Source organism: Silene latifolia, chromosome 4, assembly GCF_048544455.1.
Source record: "Silene latifolia isolate original U9 population chromosome 4, ASM4854445v1, whole genome shotgun sequence".
NCBI classification, from domain to species: domain Eukaryota; kingdom Viridiplantae; phylum Streptophyta; class Magnoliopsida; order Caryophyllales; family Caryophyllaceae; genus Silene; species Silene latifolia.
In genome coordinates, this window is record NC_133529.1 from 34,429,728 (window position 1) to 34,448,799 (window position 19,072).

At 40.3% G+C, this 19,072-nt stretch overlaps 1 protein-coding gene and 1 non-coding gene across 3 annotated transcripts; one reads left to right on the forward strand and one right to left on the reverse strand.

The window, feature by feature from the left end:
* Positions 1 to 8,111: 8,111 nt before the first annotated feature.
* On the forward strand, positions 8,112 to 8,218 carry LOC141654344 (small nucleolar RNA R71). The gene has a single exon (XR_012547904.1). It is a non-coding gene; the product is annotated as a small nucleolar RNA R71 (small nucleolar RNA).
* Positions 8,219 to 12,251: 4,033 nt separating this feature from the next.
* Positions 12,252 to 17,444, reverse strand: LOC141653411 (pto-interacting protein 1-like). 2 transcript variants are annotated; one of them, XM_074461165.1, is made up of 8 exons: positions 17,318 to 17,444; positions 14,821 to 14,925; positions 14,206 to 14,450; positions 13,985 to 14,111; positions 13,355 to 13,628; positions 13,009 to 13,141; positions 12,838 to 12,924; positions 12,252 to 12,653 (listed from the first exon to the last, which is right to left on the reverse strand). In XM_074461165.1, exons 2-8 carry the CDS (start codon positions 14,903 to 14,905, stop codon positions 12,510 to 12,512), a joined length of 1,095 nt encoding a protein of 364 aa, XP_074317266.1. In that variant the 5' UTR covers positions 14,906 to 14,925; positions 17,318 to 17,444; the 3' UTR covers positions 12,252 to 12,509. The 2 variants fall into 2 exon arrangements, with proteins under 2 accessions (XP_074317266.1, XP_074317267.1); XM_074461166.1 differs by lacking the exon at positions 17,318 to 17,444 and adding an exon at positions 17,034 to 17,151.
* Positions 17,445 to 19,072: the final 1,628 nt, after the last annotated feature.

A 19,072-nucleotide genomic window follows, 5' to 3' on the forward strand; every position in this document is an offset into this window, starting at 1 on the left:
AAATGCCCTCCTCCTAGCAACATGAGAAAGCTTGATGGGTGGCCCTGTTGATGAATCGTCTATAAAATCCAACATCCTCACGCCTTTCAGGGTAACTAGACGATCCACCTCAAGTCTAGTGGGTCCAAGCAAGTCTACCGATTTGCTCTTGTACCCTTGTGAAGTAGAAGGGATGGCGGGTAAATGTTCGGGGGTCCCACCCACCAAAGCAATTTCTTGAAATGGGCAAATATCACCTCCGGGAATGCGGCTATGAGTAATTGGGTCCCGATAGTCAAGGAGCATCCAAACGGTTTTACTACCTTAATGAGTTTTCAAACTCAACAAAGACCCCAGTTATAAGCACCCGTATAGGTGCTTCTCCATATTGAGAAAACTCGTTGGTCCCGTTCCTTGGTAGGATCTCCAGTATTCATATTGTGATTTTCTCTTGAAGATTTATTTTGAGAGTTTTATGTGAATAGACGAGGAGGAGGCGGAAGAATTGTGTGTGACTAGTCGTCGGCTTCTATTTATACTAATTCTTTGTTTCAAAAATCACCCGGAAGCGGACTGCAGGACAAGTACGGCTCATTGCTGCCTCTCTTGAAGGAGCTTTGACTCATCGCCTCTTGATCTCCTTTGTGATTTCAGCGTTTGGATCTTTCCTAATTCTATAACAAATAATTTCCTATTCCTAAGGATTTTATTTTGGTAAATACGGCAGTTTACCATGTTTCCAATTTCCTATTTTAAGACACGCATTTGCAAACGACACGACGATTCCTTCATTTACCACATGTGCACATTTTCATTTTAGGAAATACATTTCATTTTCATTTTTAATTCCTCATTTTAGGACATAATTCTTTTTATAATTCATTTTCTTTTTTATTATTATTTTTATTTTCTTAATTTCATTTCCATCTCTAACTTGATTTCTTTTTCTTTTTTTAGAGGTAACCCTCTGTCCAAGTCATTTTCCAAATTTTGCACTTTTCCTCGTCTCATGCAAATTTTTGCTTTTCCTCGTGTTCTTTTGCGTCTCATTTTAACGATTAAAGGCCTTATGTATATAAAATGCTTGTGTTTCGTAATTTTACATGTAAATTTCGGAGCATGTGTATGGCAATTTATCTACCAAACTTTGTTTAAGAACTAACTGCGGTACAAGCAACCAACCCCGCAAAAGGCACTCGGCCACCGTATATCATAAGCAGGCAAATGTACAAGCAAGCGGAAACATTTGCGCTGAACAAAATCAAGGGTCAAGCAAGCTGGGGGCTTGCGCTGACAGTCCAAAATGTTTGAAAATCAAATGTCCAAATGTACAAGTCTGCAAACTACACAAGAACTCTTTGCGGCGCCCTCAGCTCGTGACTCTCGCCACCGAGCAGCGATCTCGGCGTCGAACCTCGAGGCTCCTCGGCCCAGCGAGCCGTCTCCTCCCAGGGGCCCAGACTGACTCTCCGCTCCCGGCTCGCGGTCTGCATGGCGATAAATTGGCTCACTTGATATTGACCAAGATCGAAATCGAAAATCAAAAAAATCAAATAAGGTTCGCCACCTGGCGAGCCGACCATGACGAGTGCCTCGATGGCGTTATTTCGCGTTAGGTTGGCCACCCTCCATACGCGCGACGGGGCGAGGGCGCGACTGCGTTATCAAAAAATTCTCGGCAAATTGAGCAAACTCAGTCAAATGTGTTCTTACCGCAAAGTCGCTGAAATCGGAGGCTTACCCTCACGGCGAATGGAATCTTCATGATCATCTAAGCAGCCATCGTCACAGCTACGTCGAAAATCGGCATGACACAAGATAAATGCCGTCCTCCGGTCGCGTCGGTGTACTACGGGTCTCGGAGGTGCTCTACGGGGGCTCGATGCACATAGCCTCGAAACCTCCCCTACAAGACAAATAGCTCATTAATCATGATCCTTCGTCCAATTCTCAAGAATCAAATCGAAAAAAATAAAGATAACTCGCTCTGGCGATCGCCAACCTCCCAAGTAGAGGAACGCCGGAAGTAGTCCTGCCGAGGGAAGAAGGAAGCGTCTCACCAACGGCACCCGGCCAAGTCGCCTCCCTCTGACCTCGGAAGGCTCCTAAACATCGTCACAGGAGGATCGCGGGAGCCGTCACACGTCCCAGGAAACATGGCGAACAGCCGCTCGCCCAGTACGCACAGGACCCGTCGCGTCCTCAACCGGCCAGGCTCGGCGGGCTCCTGGGCGAGACCTCGGCCCGACGAAGGAGGCGCTCTGCGTACTCCGCCCAGTGCGGGCACCCTTTGCGACAATATAAAATACGCGGATCATCCTATGACCAATTAAAAGCAAAGTATAAGAAGAGTAAATGAATCTGAGAATGGGATACTCATTTGCTGAAATTTGAAGGCGTTCCGCGTCCAGCCATTAGACATTGTGGGGAAGACGCTTGCTCTTGTCAAACCATCATGACCAATCCCTCACCGCAGGATGACCCTCTCCAACGAAAGCTCAGCCCTCTTGGGCGCGAGGAAAGAAAAAGAGTACGCGCGCGTAAACGAGAATAATCGATGGCGATCTTTGTTTGATAAAGAAAATTTACTTTGGTCTAAAGGAAGGTTCCTTACCTCCAGCCGTGTGGGTCGAAGCGGCGCGGAGAAGTCCCCTTCTCCAGCCCGACTGAGACCAGACCATGGCCACCTCGTAGGCGGATGAGGGCCATGAGGCAGCTGATGACCCGGTCAGCATACTGGGAACTCGGTCGGAAAAAAGAAAGGGAAGGAGCTTCGTCGACCTCTTAGCCTTGTCTCAAGGGAGGTAAATCGAAGACGAAACCACAAAGCCCGGAGCCCAGGCCCTTTGCTCGGTGTACGAGGAGGAGGGCGTCTCGTTCCCGCAGATCGTCACGGTGGCAGGAGTGCTTTACATAGTAGTCTCGAACATAAATCTTGGTGCCAAACCTGACCTTTACTGTGACCTTCCGGCGACAAGTTCGGTAGATCAATCTCCTCGCCTCAGTAGTCAGCCTCGTGGCGGTCTCCGCCACGCCATCTCCTCGACCTTGTGGACCGAGGAAATCATAGTAATCCTCGGGAGTATTCCCGCTCAAGTACAGGTGAAAGCGTGGAAGTCGTGTCAGGTTAGGTCAGCGGACCAGGCTAGGGATGTATGACTTCTCTTCGATATCCCTCCGGAACGAACCCCCAGGAAGGGCCAAGACGCTCCCGGCTTCGATCATGGCCCTCTCCTCCGTAAGCAATGTTTGCTCGCGGTGCTCCGTCATTGTCGTATAACGGAAACGCGACGTGTTCGGCCTCTATTATGATTTGAAACAAAGCTATCTTTAGTTTTGAATGAAATTGGAAAGAAATTTGGACAAAAGAAATGAAAGAGGATGAATAATGGTGAGTGAATTCTTGTTACCCAAGCTCTTCAGATCTACGTAGGGACGAGTGACCCTCTGTGACCCTTGCGAGGTGCCTACTCTCCCAAGTCTCGGCCGCGCGGAGAGCTCCTCTCGGTGGCGACCTCCTCGCCGGCGTTGGCCGTCTCGGGAGCCTCCTCCTCCTCGGCGACCTCCTCCTCGTGAGCCTCGTCTCGGCCGTCAGCGGCGGTGAAGGCTTGCTCAAGCCTCCTCGACAATAGCGGCATCTATCTCCATGGGAGCTCTCCCGAAGTAAGCCTCGTCACTACCCAACATTAAAGCAAATTCGGTAACGTCATGACGGAAGCCTTTGTTAGGGTTTCGGGCCTTGAAGCCACAGGCTTCTCCTAAAATTGCCATCCTTGTACGTTCCTACCCGATCCTCATGCAATAAATTGGGTGGTCAGGTCGATTGAAGCCTAGTTCGGGTTCGGAGTCGGAAGATCGCGGCGTTTCGCTATCTCGCGAGGTGATTATGCCACTGAAAGTGTCACGAAAGGTTGTCACAGACCAAAATTCCGAGATGGTAGGAAGTTTACCCATCATCCAAGGATCCCAATGTCAATTTCATCCTTGATGGTGATACAAGGCTATTTTGAAGCAAATTACGGGTTCCAATTTTGTAAGCAGAGTCTCAAAATTCATTCAAGGCTCAAAACTTGATGAAAGTTGAAGCGAATGCGTGGTTGTGTTCTAACCTACCTCTGTCCATTTCTAACATCAATTAGGCAAGGCAAAACCGTTTGGGGAAAAAGCCAAATTTTCGATCGAGGGTGAAAACCTAATTTTTATGACTCGAAAATTAAACGAATGAAGATTAATGCAAGATTAAGACACATACCTCGTTAGTCATGTTTAAAGCAAGCTTTTGAATCGAACATGGCGGAAATGGTGAAGATTTGAGAGAGAAATCGTGTGATTTGTGTTTGAAATAATGAAACAAATGCCTCGACTTTGGTTTTTAAAGGGAAAGCCAAATTGAGAAAAAGCGCGATGAGCTGCGCCTCTTCGAGCCTTGCAGCTCTTTGCGCCTCTTCTTTATTGTTCCCTCCATACGGATTTTCAAAAATTGATTTATAAGTTTGTTATTTGTGGGCCCGTCTTTGTAGCCTCTTCCGATACTATTTTAATCTCTTGGCCCATTTAAAGCGACTTTCTTTCGTTCAGAGCTCCATTTGTCCCAGTGTGTGATATTTTGCAGTATTGCTCCTCAATTTCTTCATGACGATCAAGATGTTTCTAGGTCGTCAAAATATTCATCTGAAGTATGGCTGATATTTTCTGATTGCTCTTCCCAGGAATTTCTTCCGTAGCGATCAAGATGTTCTAGTCGTCAAAATATATTGTCCCAGTAGCTTGTGATATTTTCTGATGTGACCTGCTTTTTCAGTTAATTTCTTCCAAAGCGATCAAGATGTTCTAATAAAATCGATATATTTTCCCAAGAGTTCCGCTTGAGGTTCGCGCAGGTGATTCAGTTCAAGTTTTTTTGCCTTGGTTCCGGCAGAGCCTTCAGAAGCGCAAGGCGGATTCCCGTCGATACTTTCCTAGGCGTCCTGGCACACTGATAATTTATTCCTCACGGAGTTCTTGGCTCAGGTGTGGCTTCTGTGACTAAAGCATCTAGGAAGAAGTCTCGGGTATGGTCTCTTCTTATGGTGGCGAGCCTCCTTACGTAGTCTAATGGACTTTAACGACCCTCCCAGATAGTGACGAGGACTCTAAAATGTTCCGCCACGAGTCCTTGGCTCGGACCCCTTGGCCGCCTTGCGTCGCCATAGTCGTCGGTTGTAATCTTGATTGACTTTGATGGCTCACCTTTGACTTTTCGCCTTGTCCAAGCCTCGGTCAAAGTGGGGCTCTGTAGATACCTCGTTTACGCACCTCATTGAGCCACCAGGTGATGATTGGGCAGCATGTTTGATACGCGGAGCGATTTTGTGAAGTTAATAGATTATCGTCAGTGATTGCTCAAATATTAAATGTCTGCCTCTTAGTTGTCATCTACGCGCCGATCTGGTCGTTTTGCGAGTAATTAAGTACATTCGGATCGGGTCAAAAACGTCTCATTTTACGATATTGTTAAATCCAGAAAAGTCGAGAATGTTGGAATGTTCGGATATTTCTATTCCATATTTCACAAATTTTATCTTTTGGCAAATAATATTAAGTAATATTCACAAGATAATCGGATTATTCCCGAGTCCTACCATAACTCGAACCGGAAATCTTTCTTGTGAGAAGAAACCTCACGAAGCAGGCGCGTAGTGTGCGCCTCTTCAGGCCGGTGTTTGTGCGCCTCTTTCCGAGGCCCTTTACGCATGTTTTTACGTATCTTTTTCATATCTTCAGGGTCACTTCAGGAAGTCTCCGAAACCCTAATTAGTCGTGTGATTAGCCCATAAATAAAGACGCCGTTCTCATGTTTCTCTGGCAGTGTCACTTCTTTCTTTACTCCTTTGCATTCTAGACTTTGTTTTTACTTATTGTGCCTCGTGCTTGAACTTTCGTGCATCATTCCGGATCTTTAGGGTACGATACCTCTACATTGCATGCGGAAGCCAATTTGATGACTACACTTTCAATCAATTTAATTAATCGTCGTTTTCTCTCCGAGGGCACTCTCTTTGCGTTCGCGTCGAGCATTCACTAATCGATATCTTAGTTCATCTGCGTTTGGTAACATGTAAGTCGGGGTGTATTCTCTTTATTTATTGTATTTTTTTTTTCTGGTTGTCATTATTGTAAGATTTACGTCGAAAATACCCGTTAAATCGATTTCTAAAACCCCTTGTTGAGCAACCTCTTTTCACGGATTTCCGGTAAATTAAAGAAAAGCGCGACAGCTATTCAACCTCTTGAAGAGCGATTCTGCTTTGCTTCTCTTCATTGAAAGTACTTATGATTCTGCTTCCTTTCTTCTTACGTTCCTCCTCAACAATTGGGTTGGAAATCTTTCTTTTGCTTGTTTTTGAATTAATTCTTACGTCGTATAATTAATTCACATATTGTTTATCATCATTAACATGTTTTAATTCATCACAAATCAAGCTTAAATCTAAATAATGAGATGTTTACGGGTTTTCGTCATTAATTCAAGCCGGATTTAAATTCAATTTGTTGTATTGAGTTTAAAGGTCGTCATTGATATAGTTTAATCTGTTTATTAGCATGTTAAATGCATATTGAATTTGTATATCGTCAGTATTTAGACTAATTGACTTATTTAAATGGGGACTCATTAATGTTCTTAGCTTTCATCCTTAATTTCATGTAAATAATCGGTTCGATTCAAGTCCACACAGCATCGTGTTTATGACATGACCATCATTCATGTAATTAACCCTGTCAATCACTTCCATCGAGTAAAATATTTTAATCATCATTTAAATTCTTCGATTAATTAACGATTTCGATTTAAGAACTGCAGCCCAGGAACTCACCCTTGGAGCAGGCAAACAGCTGTGGCCCTCTTTCAGCGCGATCCTAGCTGGCACATTCCCGAGGAACAGGTGGATTAACTTCTTTTTTGTGAGGATGTCTTTCATGTATTTTGCGTAGGCCGGTACGTGATTGATTAATTCGTGAAAGGAATTGAGACTTCCAAATTCTTCACGATTTCTATAAATTTTCCAAGTTGGTCATCAAATTTGGGCTTGGCTTGACGACTCGGAAAAGGAAGTCTAATCACAATGGGCTCCTTCTCCTTGACCTTGTCTTCATTTTTCTTTGAAATTTCTTCTTTTGATAGTTCTCCATCCTTGGAGTTTTGCACAATTTTTTCTTTGTCACTAGCTTCCACAACTTTATCCTCAACTTGCTTCTTCGGTGCTTCATACCTTGTACCACTCCTCAAGTGAATGGCATTAACCGTTTCATGTCTTGGGGGATTACTTTGAGGTGGTAATTGCCCCTTTTGTCTTTGTGAGCTTGAAGATGCTAGTTGAGTTAATTGGGTTTCCAAAATTTTGGTGTGAGCTAGGATGTTGTTGATGGTGGTTTCCTTTGCTTGACTATCTTTTTGTATTTGAGTGAAAAACTCTTGTTGATTATTTTGCATTTGGAGGACCGCTTTTTGAACATCAAAACCTTGGTCATTTTGTTGATTGTATGGAGATTGATTTTGGTAACCTTGGTTTTGGTTATAAAAGGGTCTTTGATTTTGGTTTCTCATGGGAGGTGGGGTGTATGTTGGTTGAGGGTTTTGAACATTTTGGCTTTTGTATGAGAGATTTGGATGGAATTTGGTGTTTTCATTGTAATAGTTTGAATAAGGGGTAGCACTCTTGTATGCTTGGAAAGCATTCACTTGTTCATTTGTTCCTCTACATTCATTTTGGTCATGTCCCAAAGTTCCACAATTCTCACATATTCCACTTGGGATTGATGAAGATGCCGTCATGGCATTAACATGATGCTTTGGTGATTTTGAGGCTTCTTCAAGTCCAGCCATAACTTTTTCAAACTTCAAATTGATGGTATCAATGTGAGCACTAAGTTGAGCACCCAATTGAGTAATGGAGTCTACTTCATGCTTTCCTCCTCTAGTAGCCTTGCGAGGTCTACTATATTATGAGTTATGGACCGCCATTTCCTCAATTTTGTTCCAAGTTTGATTGTCATCGACTTCGGTGAACATTCCATTTGATCCCATGTTGAGAATGTTCCTTGAATCTTCATAAAGACCGTTCTGAAATTGTTGTACCAAGAACCACTCACTAAGTCCATGGTGAGGACATGAGCGACAAATTCCCTTAAATCGCTCCCAAGCTTCATACAAAGATTCTTCATCCCTTTGCTTAAAGCCCGTGATTTGAGCTCTTAGCATGTTAGTCTTTTCCGGTGGATAGAACTTTTTGTAGAAAGCTAGAGCCAATTAGAGAAAAAGGAAATAAGACCCATCGAATTTGGTCTTGAGTTACACCGGTTTGAGAAATCGCATCACAATAGTCACACAAAGTCTCCATATGAGAATGAGGGTCTTCACTAGGCATCCTCCCAAATTGGCTTCTTTCGACTAATTGGATAAATGCGGATTTGGCAATAAAATTTCCGGTTAGATGTTGTGGTGTGGGAGTACCATTGGGTAGGTTCTCCTCGGTGGGTACGGAATGTGATGAAAACTTAGGCATTGTGGGTTGATTTTGTGTTGGGTTTTGTGTTGGGTTTTGTGTTGGGTTCTCCTCACCTTCTCTTGCAAAAGGGTTGATGAACTCAATAGTATTTGGTTGAATATCTACAACCTCACCAATACCTCTCAAAGCTCTCCTATCAAGTCTTCTATTGGTTGTCAAAGTTCTTTCAATTTCGTGATCAAAGGGTAACAAGTCACCTTGTGACCTTCTAGACATGCAAAATATCAAACAACTCGAAAATAATTAGAACAAACCTTGAGGAGTTTTACTTCCCCAAGGCAAAGAAAGACACAACTAATAACAATACAAGAAAATCTAAATCAAGTTAACACCGTCCCCGGCAACGGCACCATTTTTGGTCGGATCGTATCTTTCGGTTACTTGTTGTTAGGAGCACCTAGACCAAAACACAATTTATAACTTCACAAACAACTCTACAATTAGTAAAGAGGCAAGTAAAGGTCGGATCCCAAGGGACGGGAATTGAGATGAGATTTCTATTGCAACTGGTGTCTTAAGGGTGTCACAATTGGGGTTTGATGTAGAAGATCACTAAACTAAATAGCAATGAAAGTAAACAAGCAAGATGAATTAAAAGGGATGTAAACAATTGATAAAAGGCACTAGGGTGTCATGGGGTCATAGGGGATTCATGGGAATTGATCATACAAACATATTCTCAAGTTATAAGCAAGCAATTATTGTTGTGATGGATCGAGTTGGTTTATATCTTACAATCCTAGGAAAGTTTGGGTCCCGGAGCCGAATCGATTAGATTGTACAACACCTACAAGTCGACATAGGCCACACGCCTATCACCCTTCATCCGTCTCAAAATTTCCTACCTTTTGTTCTCATCCTGCAAATAAAATTAGTACCTTTCGCAACTTCACTACACAATTAGACCCTTAAGGTAAAGCATCCACGCTAACTACCCTTCTCTCTCCTTAACCTTCCTCGAGGTGACCGGCTCAAAACTGAAAAGGGTCAGATCAAGGATGTCTCCCTAACCTAGAAGAGGGCTCCTAAACAGTTTCTATTTCGGGTTCCTTTTATTAGACTCATCATAAGTTCATTAAATTCATTTGTTTAGGCCTTAGGAACGTTCGCTCTGATACCACATTGTAACACCCTCATTTATTTAAGAGCCTTTAACCAGACATTCTCAAGTAAATAAAGGTGTTACCATCTCAGTTGCCTGATGTAGTAAGTATAAAGACAAACAATTACCAAGTACTTTAAGACGATATAAATTAAAGTGCCTCAAAAAGGTTTAATTACAAAATTCCAACGACATAACTAAATATTACAAAGTACGTTTAAAACAACTGCGCGGAAATAAAATAAATAGTGTCTGAATAAATTTAAGGTGATCTCTAGGCTCAAGTGATAATCTCGTCCCAAGCTCCCCTTTTAAGCATCCAAGATTACTTCTCACAAGCTAACCCGAATCGCTCCCCAATATTTGGTTCATCACAGTGTTCACGAATACACAGTAAACCACGAGGTTGAGTAGGATAACTAAACAATAATAATAATAATAATAATAATAATAATAATAATAATAATAATAATAATAATAATAATAATAATAATAATAATAATAATAATAATAATAATAATAATAATAATAATAATAATAATAATAATAATAATAATAATAATAATAATAATAATAATAATAATAATAATAATAATAATAATAATAATAATAATAATAATAATAATAATAATAATAATAATAATAATAATAATAATAATAATAATAATAATAATAATAATAATAATAATAATAATAATAATAATAATAATAATAATAATAATAATAATAATAATAATAATACGATAACCTGCAATAAGATATAATTAAGAAACTCAAACCAAGACCGTCACACACACGTCTCAACCGTGTGCCATGTCACACGTAACAACCAAACCACAACACAACTGACACCACACGATTGTCACGCTTTCAGTCCACGTCAACCTCCGAACACCGTCGTGCCTGGCCGACCAAAACCGTACAGGACCACGGCTCTTCCACATCCCCGTGCCTGACCGACCAAATAATCTCAAAGCATTGCTAATCCTCTTTCACAATACAAACCAACAATAGAGAACCAACCAACAATGATAATAATATGATTATGAGATACGGAAGACAACAATTATATCAATATGCTCAACACAACAATTATGACGATATGCTCAAGACAACAATTGTAATAAATCCATCTTTTAACCATCACCAATTACCAAATAACATAGTTGAGTAGTTAACCTACCTTTATCAATTTTTCTCAATCAATCAAATAATCAAAAAACAAATCCATCTTTTGACTAAGAGGCATAAACTCAAAATCTAAAGCAAATCACAAGCCATCACAAACGAGAGTCCTTCACCTTGTTTTGGACCTTCCTCTAATTTGAGGTCCAACTCAAATTTCGTCTAAGAACATATGGCATTTAACGGCCTAGGAACCTTCTATGATGAGTTTAGAGCACTTTTGTCTAGGGACTTTTGTCTTGAAGAGGTACCTGTCATACCTTAAAAGGGGCAACAAACCGGGTGGTCCATGAGGAGCACGGTTTGCAAGAGAAGGTATAAAGGTCGCTTTCAAGTCACTTTCAACCTTCCTAAACTACCCAAGACAAAACCAAAGCTCCTTTTTGCTGCTCTGCGACTCTTATGCTAAGCTTGGCCCGTCCTTCTGAGGCTTTCCAAGGAGTTTACTTTATGTTAATAATCATTGTCTCATTAGTTTACTTTTCCTTGTTTTTAGTTTATGTTTTTCAACTTGTGTAAGGTCCTTGGGACCAGCTATTGTACCATTTTTTGAGGCCTTTGTGAGCCCTTAGATGTGTGTTTGAATGTAGGGTGGATATTGCTTTGCTTAGCCTATAAAAGCAAAGCTAACCTTATGTAAAAATCGGATTTGATGAATTATAAACACAAGTTGAAGCTTTGCTTTCTTCTTAATTCTTCTTTACTTAGTGCTTGAAGAGACTCCTTTGCTTAGTGCTTGGAGTTGGGTGAACCCTTTGCTTAGTGCTTAGGCTAATCTTTAGGCTTAATCTATTGTTTCGTGTTCGGATTAAGTCATATCTTTCACTCAATTCCAAACATTAAACCGTCTAAATTTCAGTCCTTATTTGCATCCATTTCGTGTGTTTTCTTCAAAGTTTACGTTTTAGTCCAAATTGGTACCAAGAGCCTAGGTTATAATACAATTTCATCTTGTGTTAATCTTGAGAAAAGCCTTTCTTGTGAGTTCATTATATCCTAACTACAACAAAAACACAAAAAACAACCTTGAGTGATGAAAGGCTCACCGGAATTGAAAATCAAATGACACAACTTTCTGAAAAATGCGACCTAATGTTGGATTCTTTCAATGCTATCATGGATAACATTCTAACACCAACAAGAAATGCAAGACTACCTCGTGGTAGGGGTAGAAGCCGTGGTCTCATGGGAAGAAGAGGTCAAGGCAACCATGAAGACGAGGCATTGTCGGATTCGGAGGAGTCTATGTTCGAGGCCTTCCAAGAAGAGCACAACAAAGACTTAAAGTAGAAATTCGCGATTTTCATGGTAGTTTAAACTCCGAGGATTTGCTAGATTGGTTTAGAAACATTGAAAGAGTCTTTGAGTTTAAAGCATATTTGGATGCTAAGTCTTTTAAAGTTGCTATAAATGTGTTTTAATTAAAGGCAAAGAAATGATTGAAAAGGAAGAAATACTCCATACTTTGTAAATGAAATCTGTTTCAATGTCTGTCATAAGAATATAAGATGCCATAAAATCTGAGCTTCTTTTCATATTACAGTACAAGCAGAAAGTTCTGGCTTTACAATCCATTCACCCAAAAATTTTAATAGTCAGATTATGAACAAATCAACGGTTAGAGTTGTTTATCCACCCAAACAACCCCTGCACAATGGTTAAAAATGTTTGTGATCACGGAACAAGAACGCTCTTGTTCAGTAGGTAGGAGCAACCGTGGTAGGTCGACTGGCTCCTGTTCTAGGAGTATTCAACAGAGGTTGTAATGCCTTGACCACAATGCTCATGTTCGGCCTGAAATCTGATTCATACTGCACGCACAACGCTGCCACTGCAGCCATCTGTCATAACCAACGTCCGAAAACAAGAACAATGTCAGAACATGGTGCGAACCCAAATCCTTTTGTATTTCTCATTTATTAGAGTAAATGAGTTGGCTTTACATGTAAGACCATCTCATAGATAATTAAGTTTGTGCGCATCACAACGAAAACAGGCAGATGTTACAAGCAAGACAATATATACCTTGGCAACAGACTTGGGAGGATACTCTCCATTCAGCTTAGGATCAATACACTGCTTCACCTTGTCTTCACTCAGCTTAGGAGTCGCCTGATAACGAACAATCTCGAGTTAGTGAGAAAATTAAAGAAATCCTGTTTTAACCGATTGCAGGGAAATCAACAAGGAAGCTACCCATGTCACAAGACTCTGCTGTCCACGTGGCAAAGTATGGTCCACTGGCTTCCTACCAGTGAGTATCTCAAGCAAGACGACACCAAAACTATATACATCACTCTTTGCATTTAGTTGCCCAGTCATTGCATACCTGTCCACCACAGCAACAGAATACGGTCACTTATATTTAAAAAAGCGAGTCTTGTATGAGATGGTCTCACAAGTGAGATCAATCAAAATACTTGTGTTTATCTCATTTTATCATTAGTTAATGGGTTGGCAATCTTGGCATCACATATTAAGACCGTCTAACACAACTATATGGGAGTAGAGGGGTGGGGGAAAAGCAGCAATGAGCGCTTACTCAGGTGCGTGATAGCCAAAAGTTCCAAGAACTCGAGTAGAATGAAGTCGGGCAGCCATATCAGGAGCTTCATTTGACAAATCAAAATCACCAATCTTAGCAACATCGTCATCAAATAGCAGTATATTACTGGACTTTATATCCCTATGAAAGATACGAGGGTCAGCCTTCTCGTGCAAATATTCCAGTCCTCTGGCGGAAGTTACTGCAATTTTAACACGTTGGGCCCATGACAATACTGGTCCCGGCTGTGCTCCTTTCACACCCTTTTTCCCTATAGACAAATGCAAATACACAATTATAATTTATGAGAAGACTACAACGCACTTTCGTGACACACTTAAAAAATGAAAATCCATCAACCAATTACTAAAAGACAATTAATTTAAAGGTTTAAAGAAGCAGAGTCGAAATTAGAGACCATATGATTCAAACAGTATTAAGATCGGATCCAGCTAGGAATATAAAGACATCAATTCGCCATTGACATTCACAAGCATCAAGTAGAATGATTGATATTCTTCAAAAGACTAGCAAGGAAAAACATCCATCTAAAGAGGAAAAGATAAATATATCATGGTCCATATACATAATGTCCCCAAACAGTATAATTCTTTGAATACAACTTACCATGAAGTACGTCATGGATAGATCCATTTGATGCAAATTCATATGCAAGAACACGAGAGTTGCCATCAACACAGTAACCAAGAAGTTCAACAAAATTGTCATGTTTCAGCCTCGAGGCCATAGAAACCTGAAAACAGAAAGATTTAGACAACTGCACATCTGAATATGTAAATAAAATAGTGAAGATATTCTATCAACATGCGCTGTGGGTGTGGCTGTACCTGAGCTAGAAATTCATTATCAGGTTGTTTGCTTGCGTCCAGTTTCTTGATTGCCGCTTTTCGCCCGCTTTTTAGTACCCCATAATAAACTCTGCCATACGACCCCTCTCCTATTAAAGCTTTGGAGCCGTAATTGTTTGTAATGTCCCTTAGTTCATCCGCAGAAATGGCAGGGACAGCTATAGGCTGGACCTTCACCGGCGTTTTGCTAGTTTGATTTTCAATAATGTGATAACCATCTCTCCCTAAGAAGGCCAAACAAAATTACAATCAGTACGCTACGTCGCTACCAAGGAGAAAGCCAGTGGAGAGCCAGGATAAAAAATAAAAAATAAGAAACTTTAAACGAACATTCATATTCAATCCCCAGTAGAAGTAGTTCATGAACCACAAGCCACTGCATTATGACCTATGCCATGCCGAACAATAGACTATTGCTTCAAAGAACAGATAATTTTATCCTACCCTCCACCACCCCACACCCCCAAGGAAAAAAACCATGGTATTTTAAGGGGAGGGAATCTTAACCAAACATGTTTAACGGAGAATTAACATATAATATGGGAGGGTTGGGCATTAGCTTGTAAAATTGTATAATCTGAAGGAAATTATTACCTGATGGTTTTGGGGGTACGTAACCACCTCCATTTTCTATAGGTTTATGAGCAGTTTCTCCTCCAAAACAGCCAAAGCAGCTCATGTTGTTTCCCTTTCACTAATCTAGCATATTGAAAAATAAGAAATTGTCACATATGTAAACTAAAATAATTCATCATTAATTAAGGTCTACAAAGATGGTGAAAACTGCATGAGAATCAAAATCATATCGTGGGAGAAAAACCCCTTGCTGACAGCAATGAAACAATTCCTTTTAAACAAAAATACCAAACAGATAACGATTTAAAAAATGCCCATGGAATAAAGTTATATCCTTCTTGCACCGATATAAAATTTAAAGTACAATTCGTGAATCAAGAAGTCCATTGGGCAACTTCAATATATAGGCAAACCATGAGCAAACACTGAAACCAGTGCAAACAAACAAAGAAAAAAGGTCGCTCTATGAATTTCAATGCATAGAAGGTAATGAAACCTCAATGCAGAAAGTACACTGATCGGCAAGGAGCCAAACTTAATCCTTAATTCGCAAATATTATTCTTTAGCTGACCGCCAAAAATACATCTGGGTATGGCAATCAGGCAAAAAGTTGATATCACCCAATTATGTATTCATGTCTCACGACTGAAATTTAAAGTTGTTAATCGAACTCCAAATTTATGATGATGGAGTCATGGAGCAATAAAAATAGAATCCAGGCGATCTATTGTATATGTCACTGATCAAATGCTCACATTCAAATTTCATATCAGAAGAGGATAAATGAGATTGCTCATGCATTGTCAAATACAGAAAACAAATTGTCGATGGCAAACTAAATCGACCAAAATAGTCTTCAACAACTAAAACTAAATACGGATCCACCTATCCAGTCATTCATCATTAACTTAACCAATCTGCCTATCAACAGAACTTATCAAACCATACATAGATCTACCCCTTAGCAATTGGAACTTGGAAGGAACCATCCCAAGTTCATAAATTCTGTCTAGTAACCAAAACCTATACATAAATCTTACATCAAAAACCCCAGAATGTATTCTCCCGCCACCAAATGTTTTTTTACTTCATATATTCATGTCACAAACTTTATTGATTTAAAATCCTCTATCATTCATAGCATTCAGAAAGAATGTTGTTAGCTAAACAAAGCAAGTACAAACAACAAAATGACCGCATTAAGTATATTGTGATAACATCAACAAGGAGCTATCCCCATCACTATTTAGAAATCACCCACAACAATGGCCTTCTGTCAATGACCACCAAACCAGGCACTAAAATTCCATATTTTTCCGTTTCGTATTCGATGAAAACTCAAAAGTTCCCTCCATAACAGTCATCTATTATGAGCAGTTGAACACCTAGAGTTAAATAACCTAAGGAACTACACCATCAGAAACACGATACAGAGACCACAATAGGGAAGAAACGAGGGTCAAAGGCCGTGAATTGAAAACACATGATTAAGCCTAAATTCAACTGTACTAAAATTGACGAACCTGTAAGGTTTAATTCCATTCAACTCAACAATTAAACATACATGAACATCACAACAACAATGACAACAACAAGCATTAATCACAAAACGACAACAACATCAAAGCCTTAATTCCAAAACGAGAGAGCCTTAATCCCAAAATGACAGAAAATGGACCTCTTCATTTCTTTTACATAGAGGATTTTAACTCCTTCACGCATATAACTTGTTCCTCGTGGTTCCATACTTCCATACACCCTCATGACTCATTCTCCTTCGTCCACAATATTTGAATACGAGATTATCACATTGTATGAATTTGAATACCAATTTACAAAATTAGCCTCATAAATCCACCAAAAAACAATCAAGGATAAACATTTTTCCTTGATAATGATACCTTCACATCAAAATCTAATGCAAAACACATACAGAAATTAAGACACTTCAAACCCAATTTTATTTTCCACCTAAATTGCACTGCATTTGCACCCCACCTGCAATCCACACAGAAAATCAAGAACCTTCTTTTGTAAGGTTCATCATAAATACTCGTGTAAGGCGGTTTTACACAAAGATTACTACCCTAATAATACCCCTTCAATCCTAGAATGACAAAATACCCACAACAGAAATACAACTACATGCAACATAAAACATAAATTAAAACCAAACAAACAACAATAAAATTCATCAACCCAAATAGAAAACTAAAGATTAGAAACAAACCCTTGTCTCCAAAAAAAATCAATAAATTCAATACACAGAAAAAAATAGAAATTCTTGAGAAGACAGCAATATAAAGAGAGCTGTATTAGTATTAGTATTATTATTATTATTATTATTACTGGGTAAACACGCTTAGACTTGTTCATACATTTCATTGTCAATATTGGTAATATCATAACAATGAAAAGCAACATGTTGGCATTTAATTAATTGAATTAATTTGGAAGGAAGAATATTTCTTGAACGTAGGAGGGGGAAATTAAAAGGAAGGTCGGGATTCGAACCTGTGACCTCTATTCGATATATTGTTCTGAATTGTGATTTGATATCCTTCGGGCTTTGGCAAGTAAATCGGTGCTGGCTACTTTTGTCATAGTGGTGGTCTTCCATAATTAATTTTGAGTTTTGAGTGATTAAGAGCATCCGCAAAGGTGGAAATCGAGCTCCCTATATACACTCTCTTTCCTCATACGGTTCTCCCGTTGTTTTGACCAACCTCCCCAATATTTGGGGCTCCATGCATTTTTAGGGAAGGTCTCCAAAAAAAGAAAAGTAAGGCAATTTGTGTTACTTTTGGGGAGGTTTCCAAATTTTTGTGTGTAAATTGGGGAACCTCATTGTTGCATAGATGTAGTTATGAAATGGGGAGGGTAAATGGAAAAGTTAGTGGAAAATGAGGTGGACGAATAAGAAAAGGAAAGAGAAAATATGGGGAGTCTCACCTTTGCGGATGCTCTAAATGATGGCGATTTTAGGCATTGAAACGTTTTTTCTACGAGAGTGGTGATTAGTAGGGTGTTCACTCAGTGCTCCGGACTAAAGATCAGGTCGGACCGGATTATTTGGTCCGAATCAAATCAGACCGTATTTTATTTGTCCGGTTCACCGTCTACCTATTTACTCTATTTGGTCTTTAGTCCGGTCCTGGAATAAACCGAATGGAGCGCGGACCGGACCGTGGACCGAACTTATATAAGAAAAAACCTTTAAAATTGTAATATTGTTGATATTATTTTTTACTTTGTTCACACGTATTATAAGATGTGTAATTATGTTCTTAAATCTAGTAAGAAAATAATGTTGCTTATTTTGATCGTTACGAATTTCTTAAGTTTTAATTTACGGAATTACTTTTTCACATACGAATTTACTCTTTTACATACTGATGGGGCATATTCTGCACCCCCTCACCGAGTCAACATATTGAGCAAGGTCAAGGATCAAGAGACAGCAAGTCAACATGTTAGACCGCCTAACCGACGCAGCCTGTCGGCCGATCACTTGGGTCTCGGCTAGGCAACTAGTCAGCCGGGAGACAAATCCGCGTACTCATATCCAAGACCCCTGCTAGCCTGTCGGCCGAGGATAGAACAGTCTTTCCACCTGCTAGCCACTTGGCCACTACGTGACAAAAGGTGAAAGTCTATAAATACCCCACTTCTCTCATTGAGAAGGGGATCCACAATCTAATCTAAAACTCACTATTCATCTGGTATAAACTCCCTTATCTCTCTACAATATACTTTGTCAAGTAACACACAACTTAATCCCTTTAAGTTTACTGACTTGAGCGTCGGAGTGAGTACGCTCGGTGCAAAGCCGAGCCCTCAGTTTGTTCATCGTTTCAGGAGAGACCGAGAGGAAGAGTCAAGACAAGGAGAGACATCATTTCACCAAGCTTACGTGGTAAACAAATCTGCTCCGGAATCTACACCCGGAACAATTGGCGCCGTCTGTGGGAAAAGATACTAGAAGCTAGTCAAATCATTCCCAAACAAAAAAAAAACCCAAAACCCATTCGCCGAGCTAAGAGGATGTCGAAACAGCCAGAGATGGTGCGTGTGGAAACTGAATTCTTCCAAGATGACACATTCCACAACTCGAAATCGGCGGTCCCCACCGGCCGTATCACCGATACGACGACGGATGCCAAAAGAACAAGATACACCGCCGCCCACCGACAAGTCAAGTCACCGTCATGGGACATGTGGTTGATGCGACTAAACTAAAGTTATTCCTGGACCTAATGGGTAGCACGC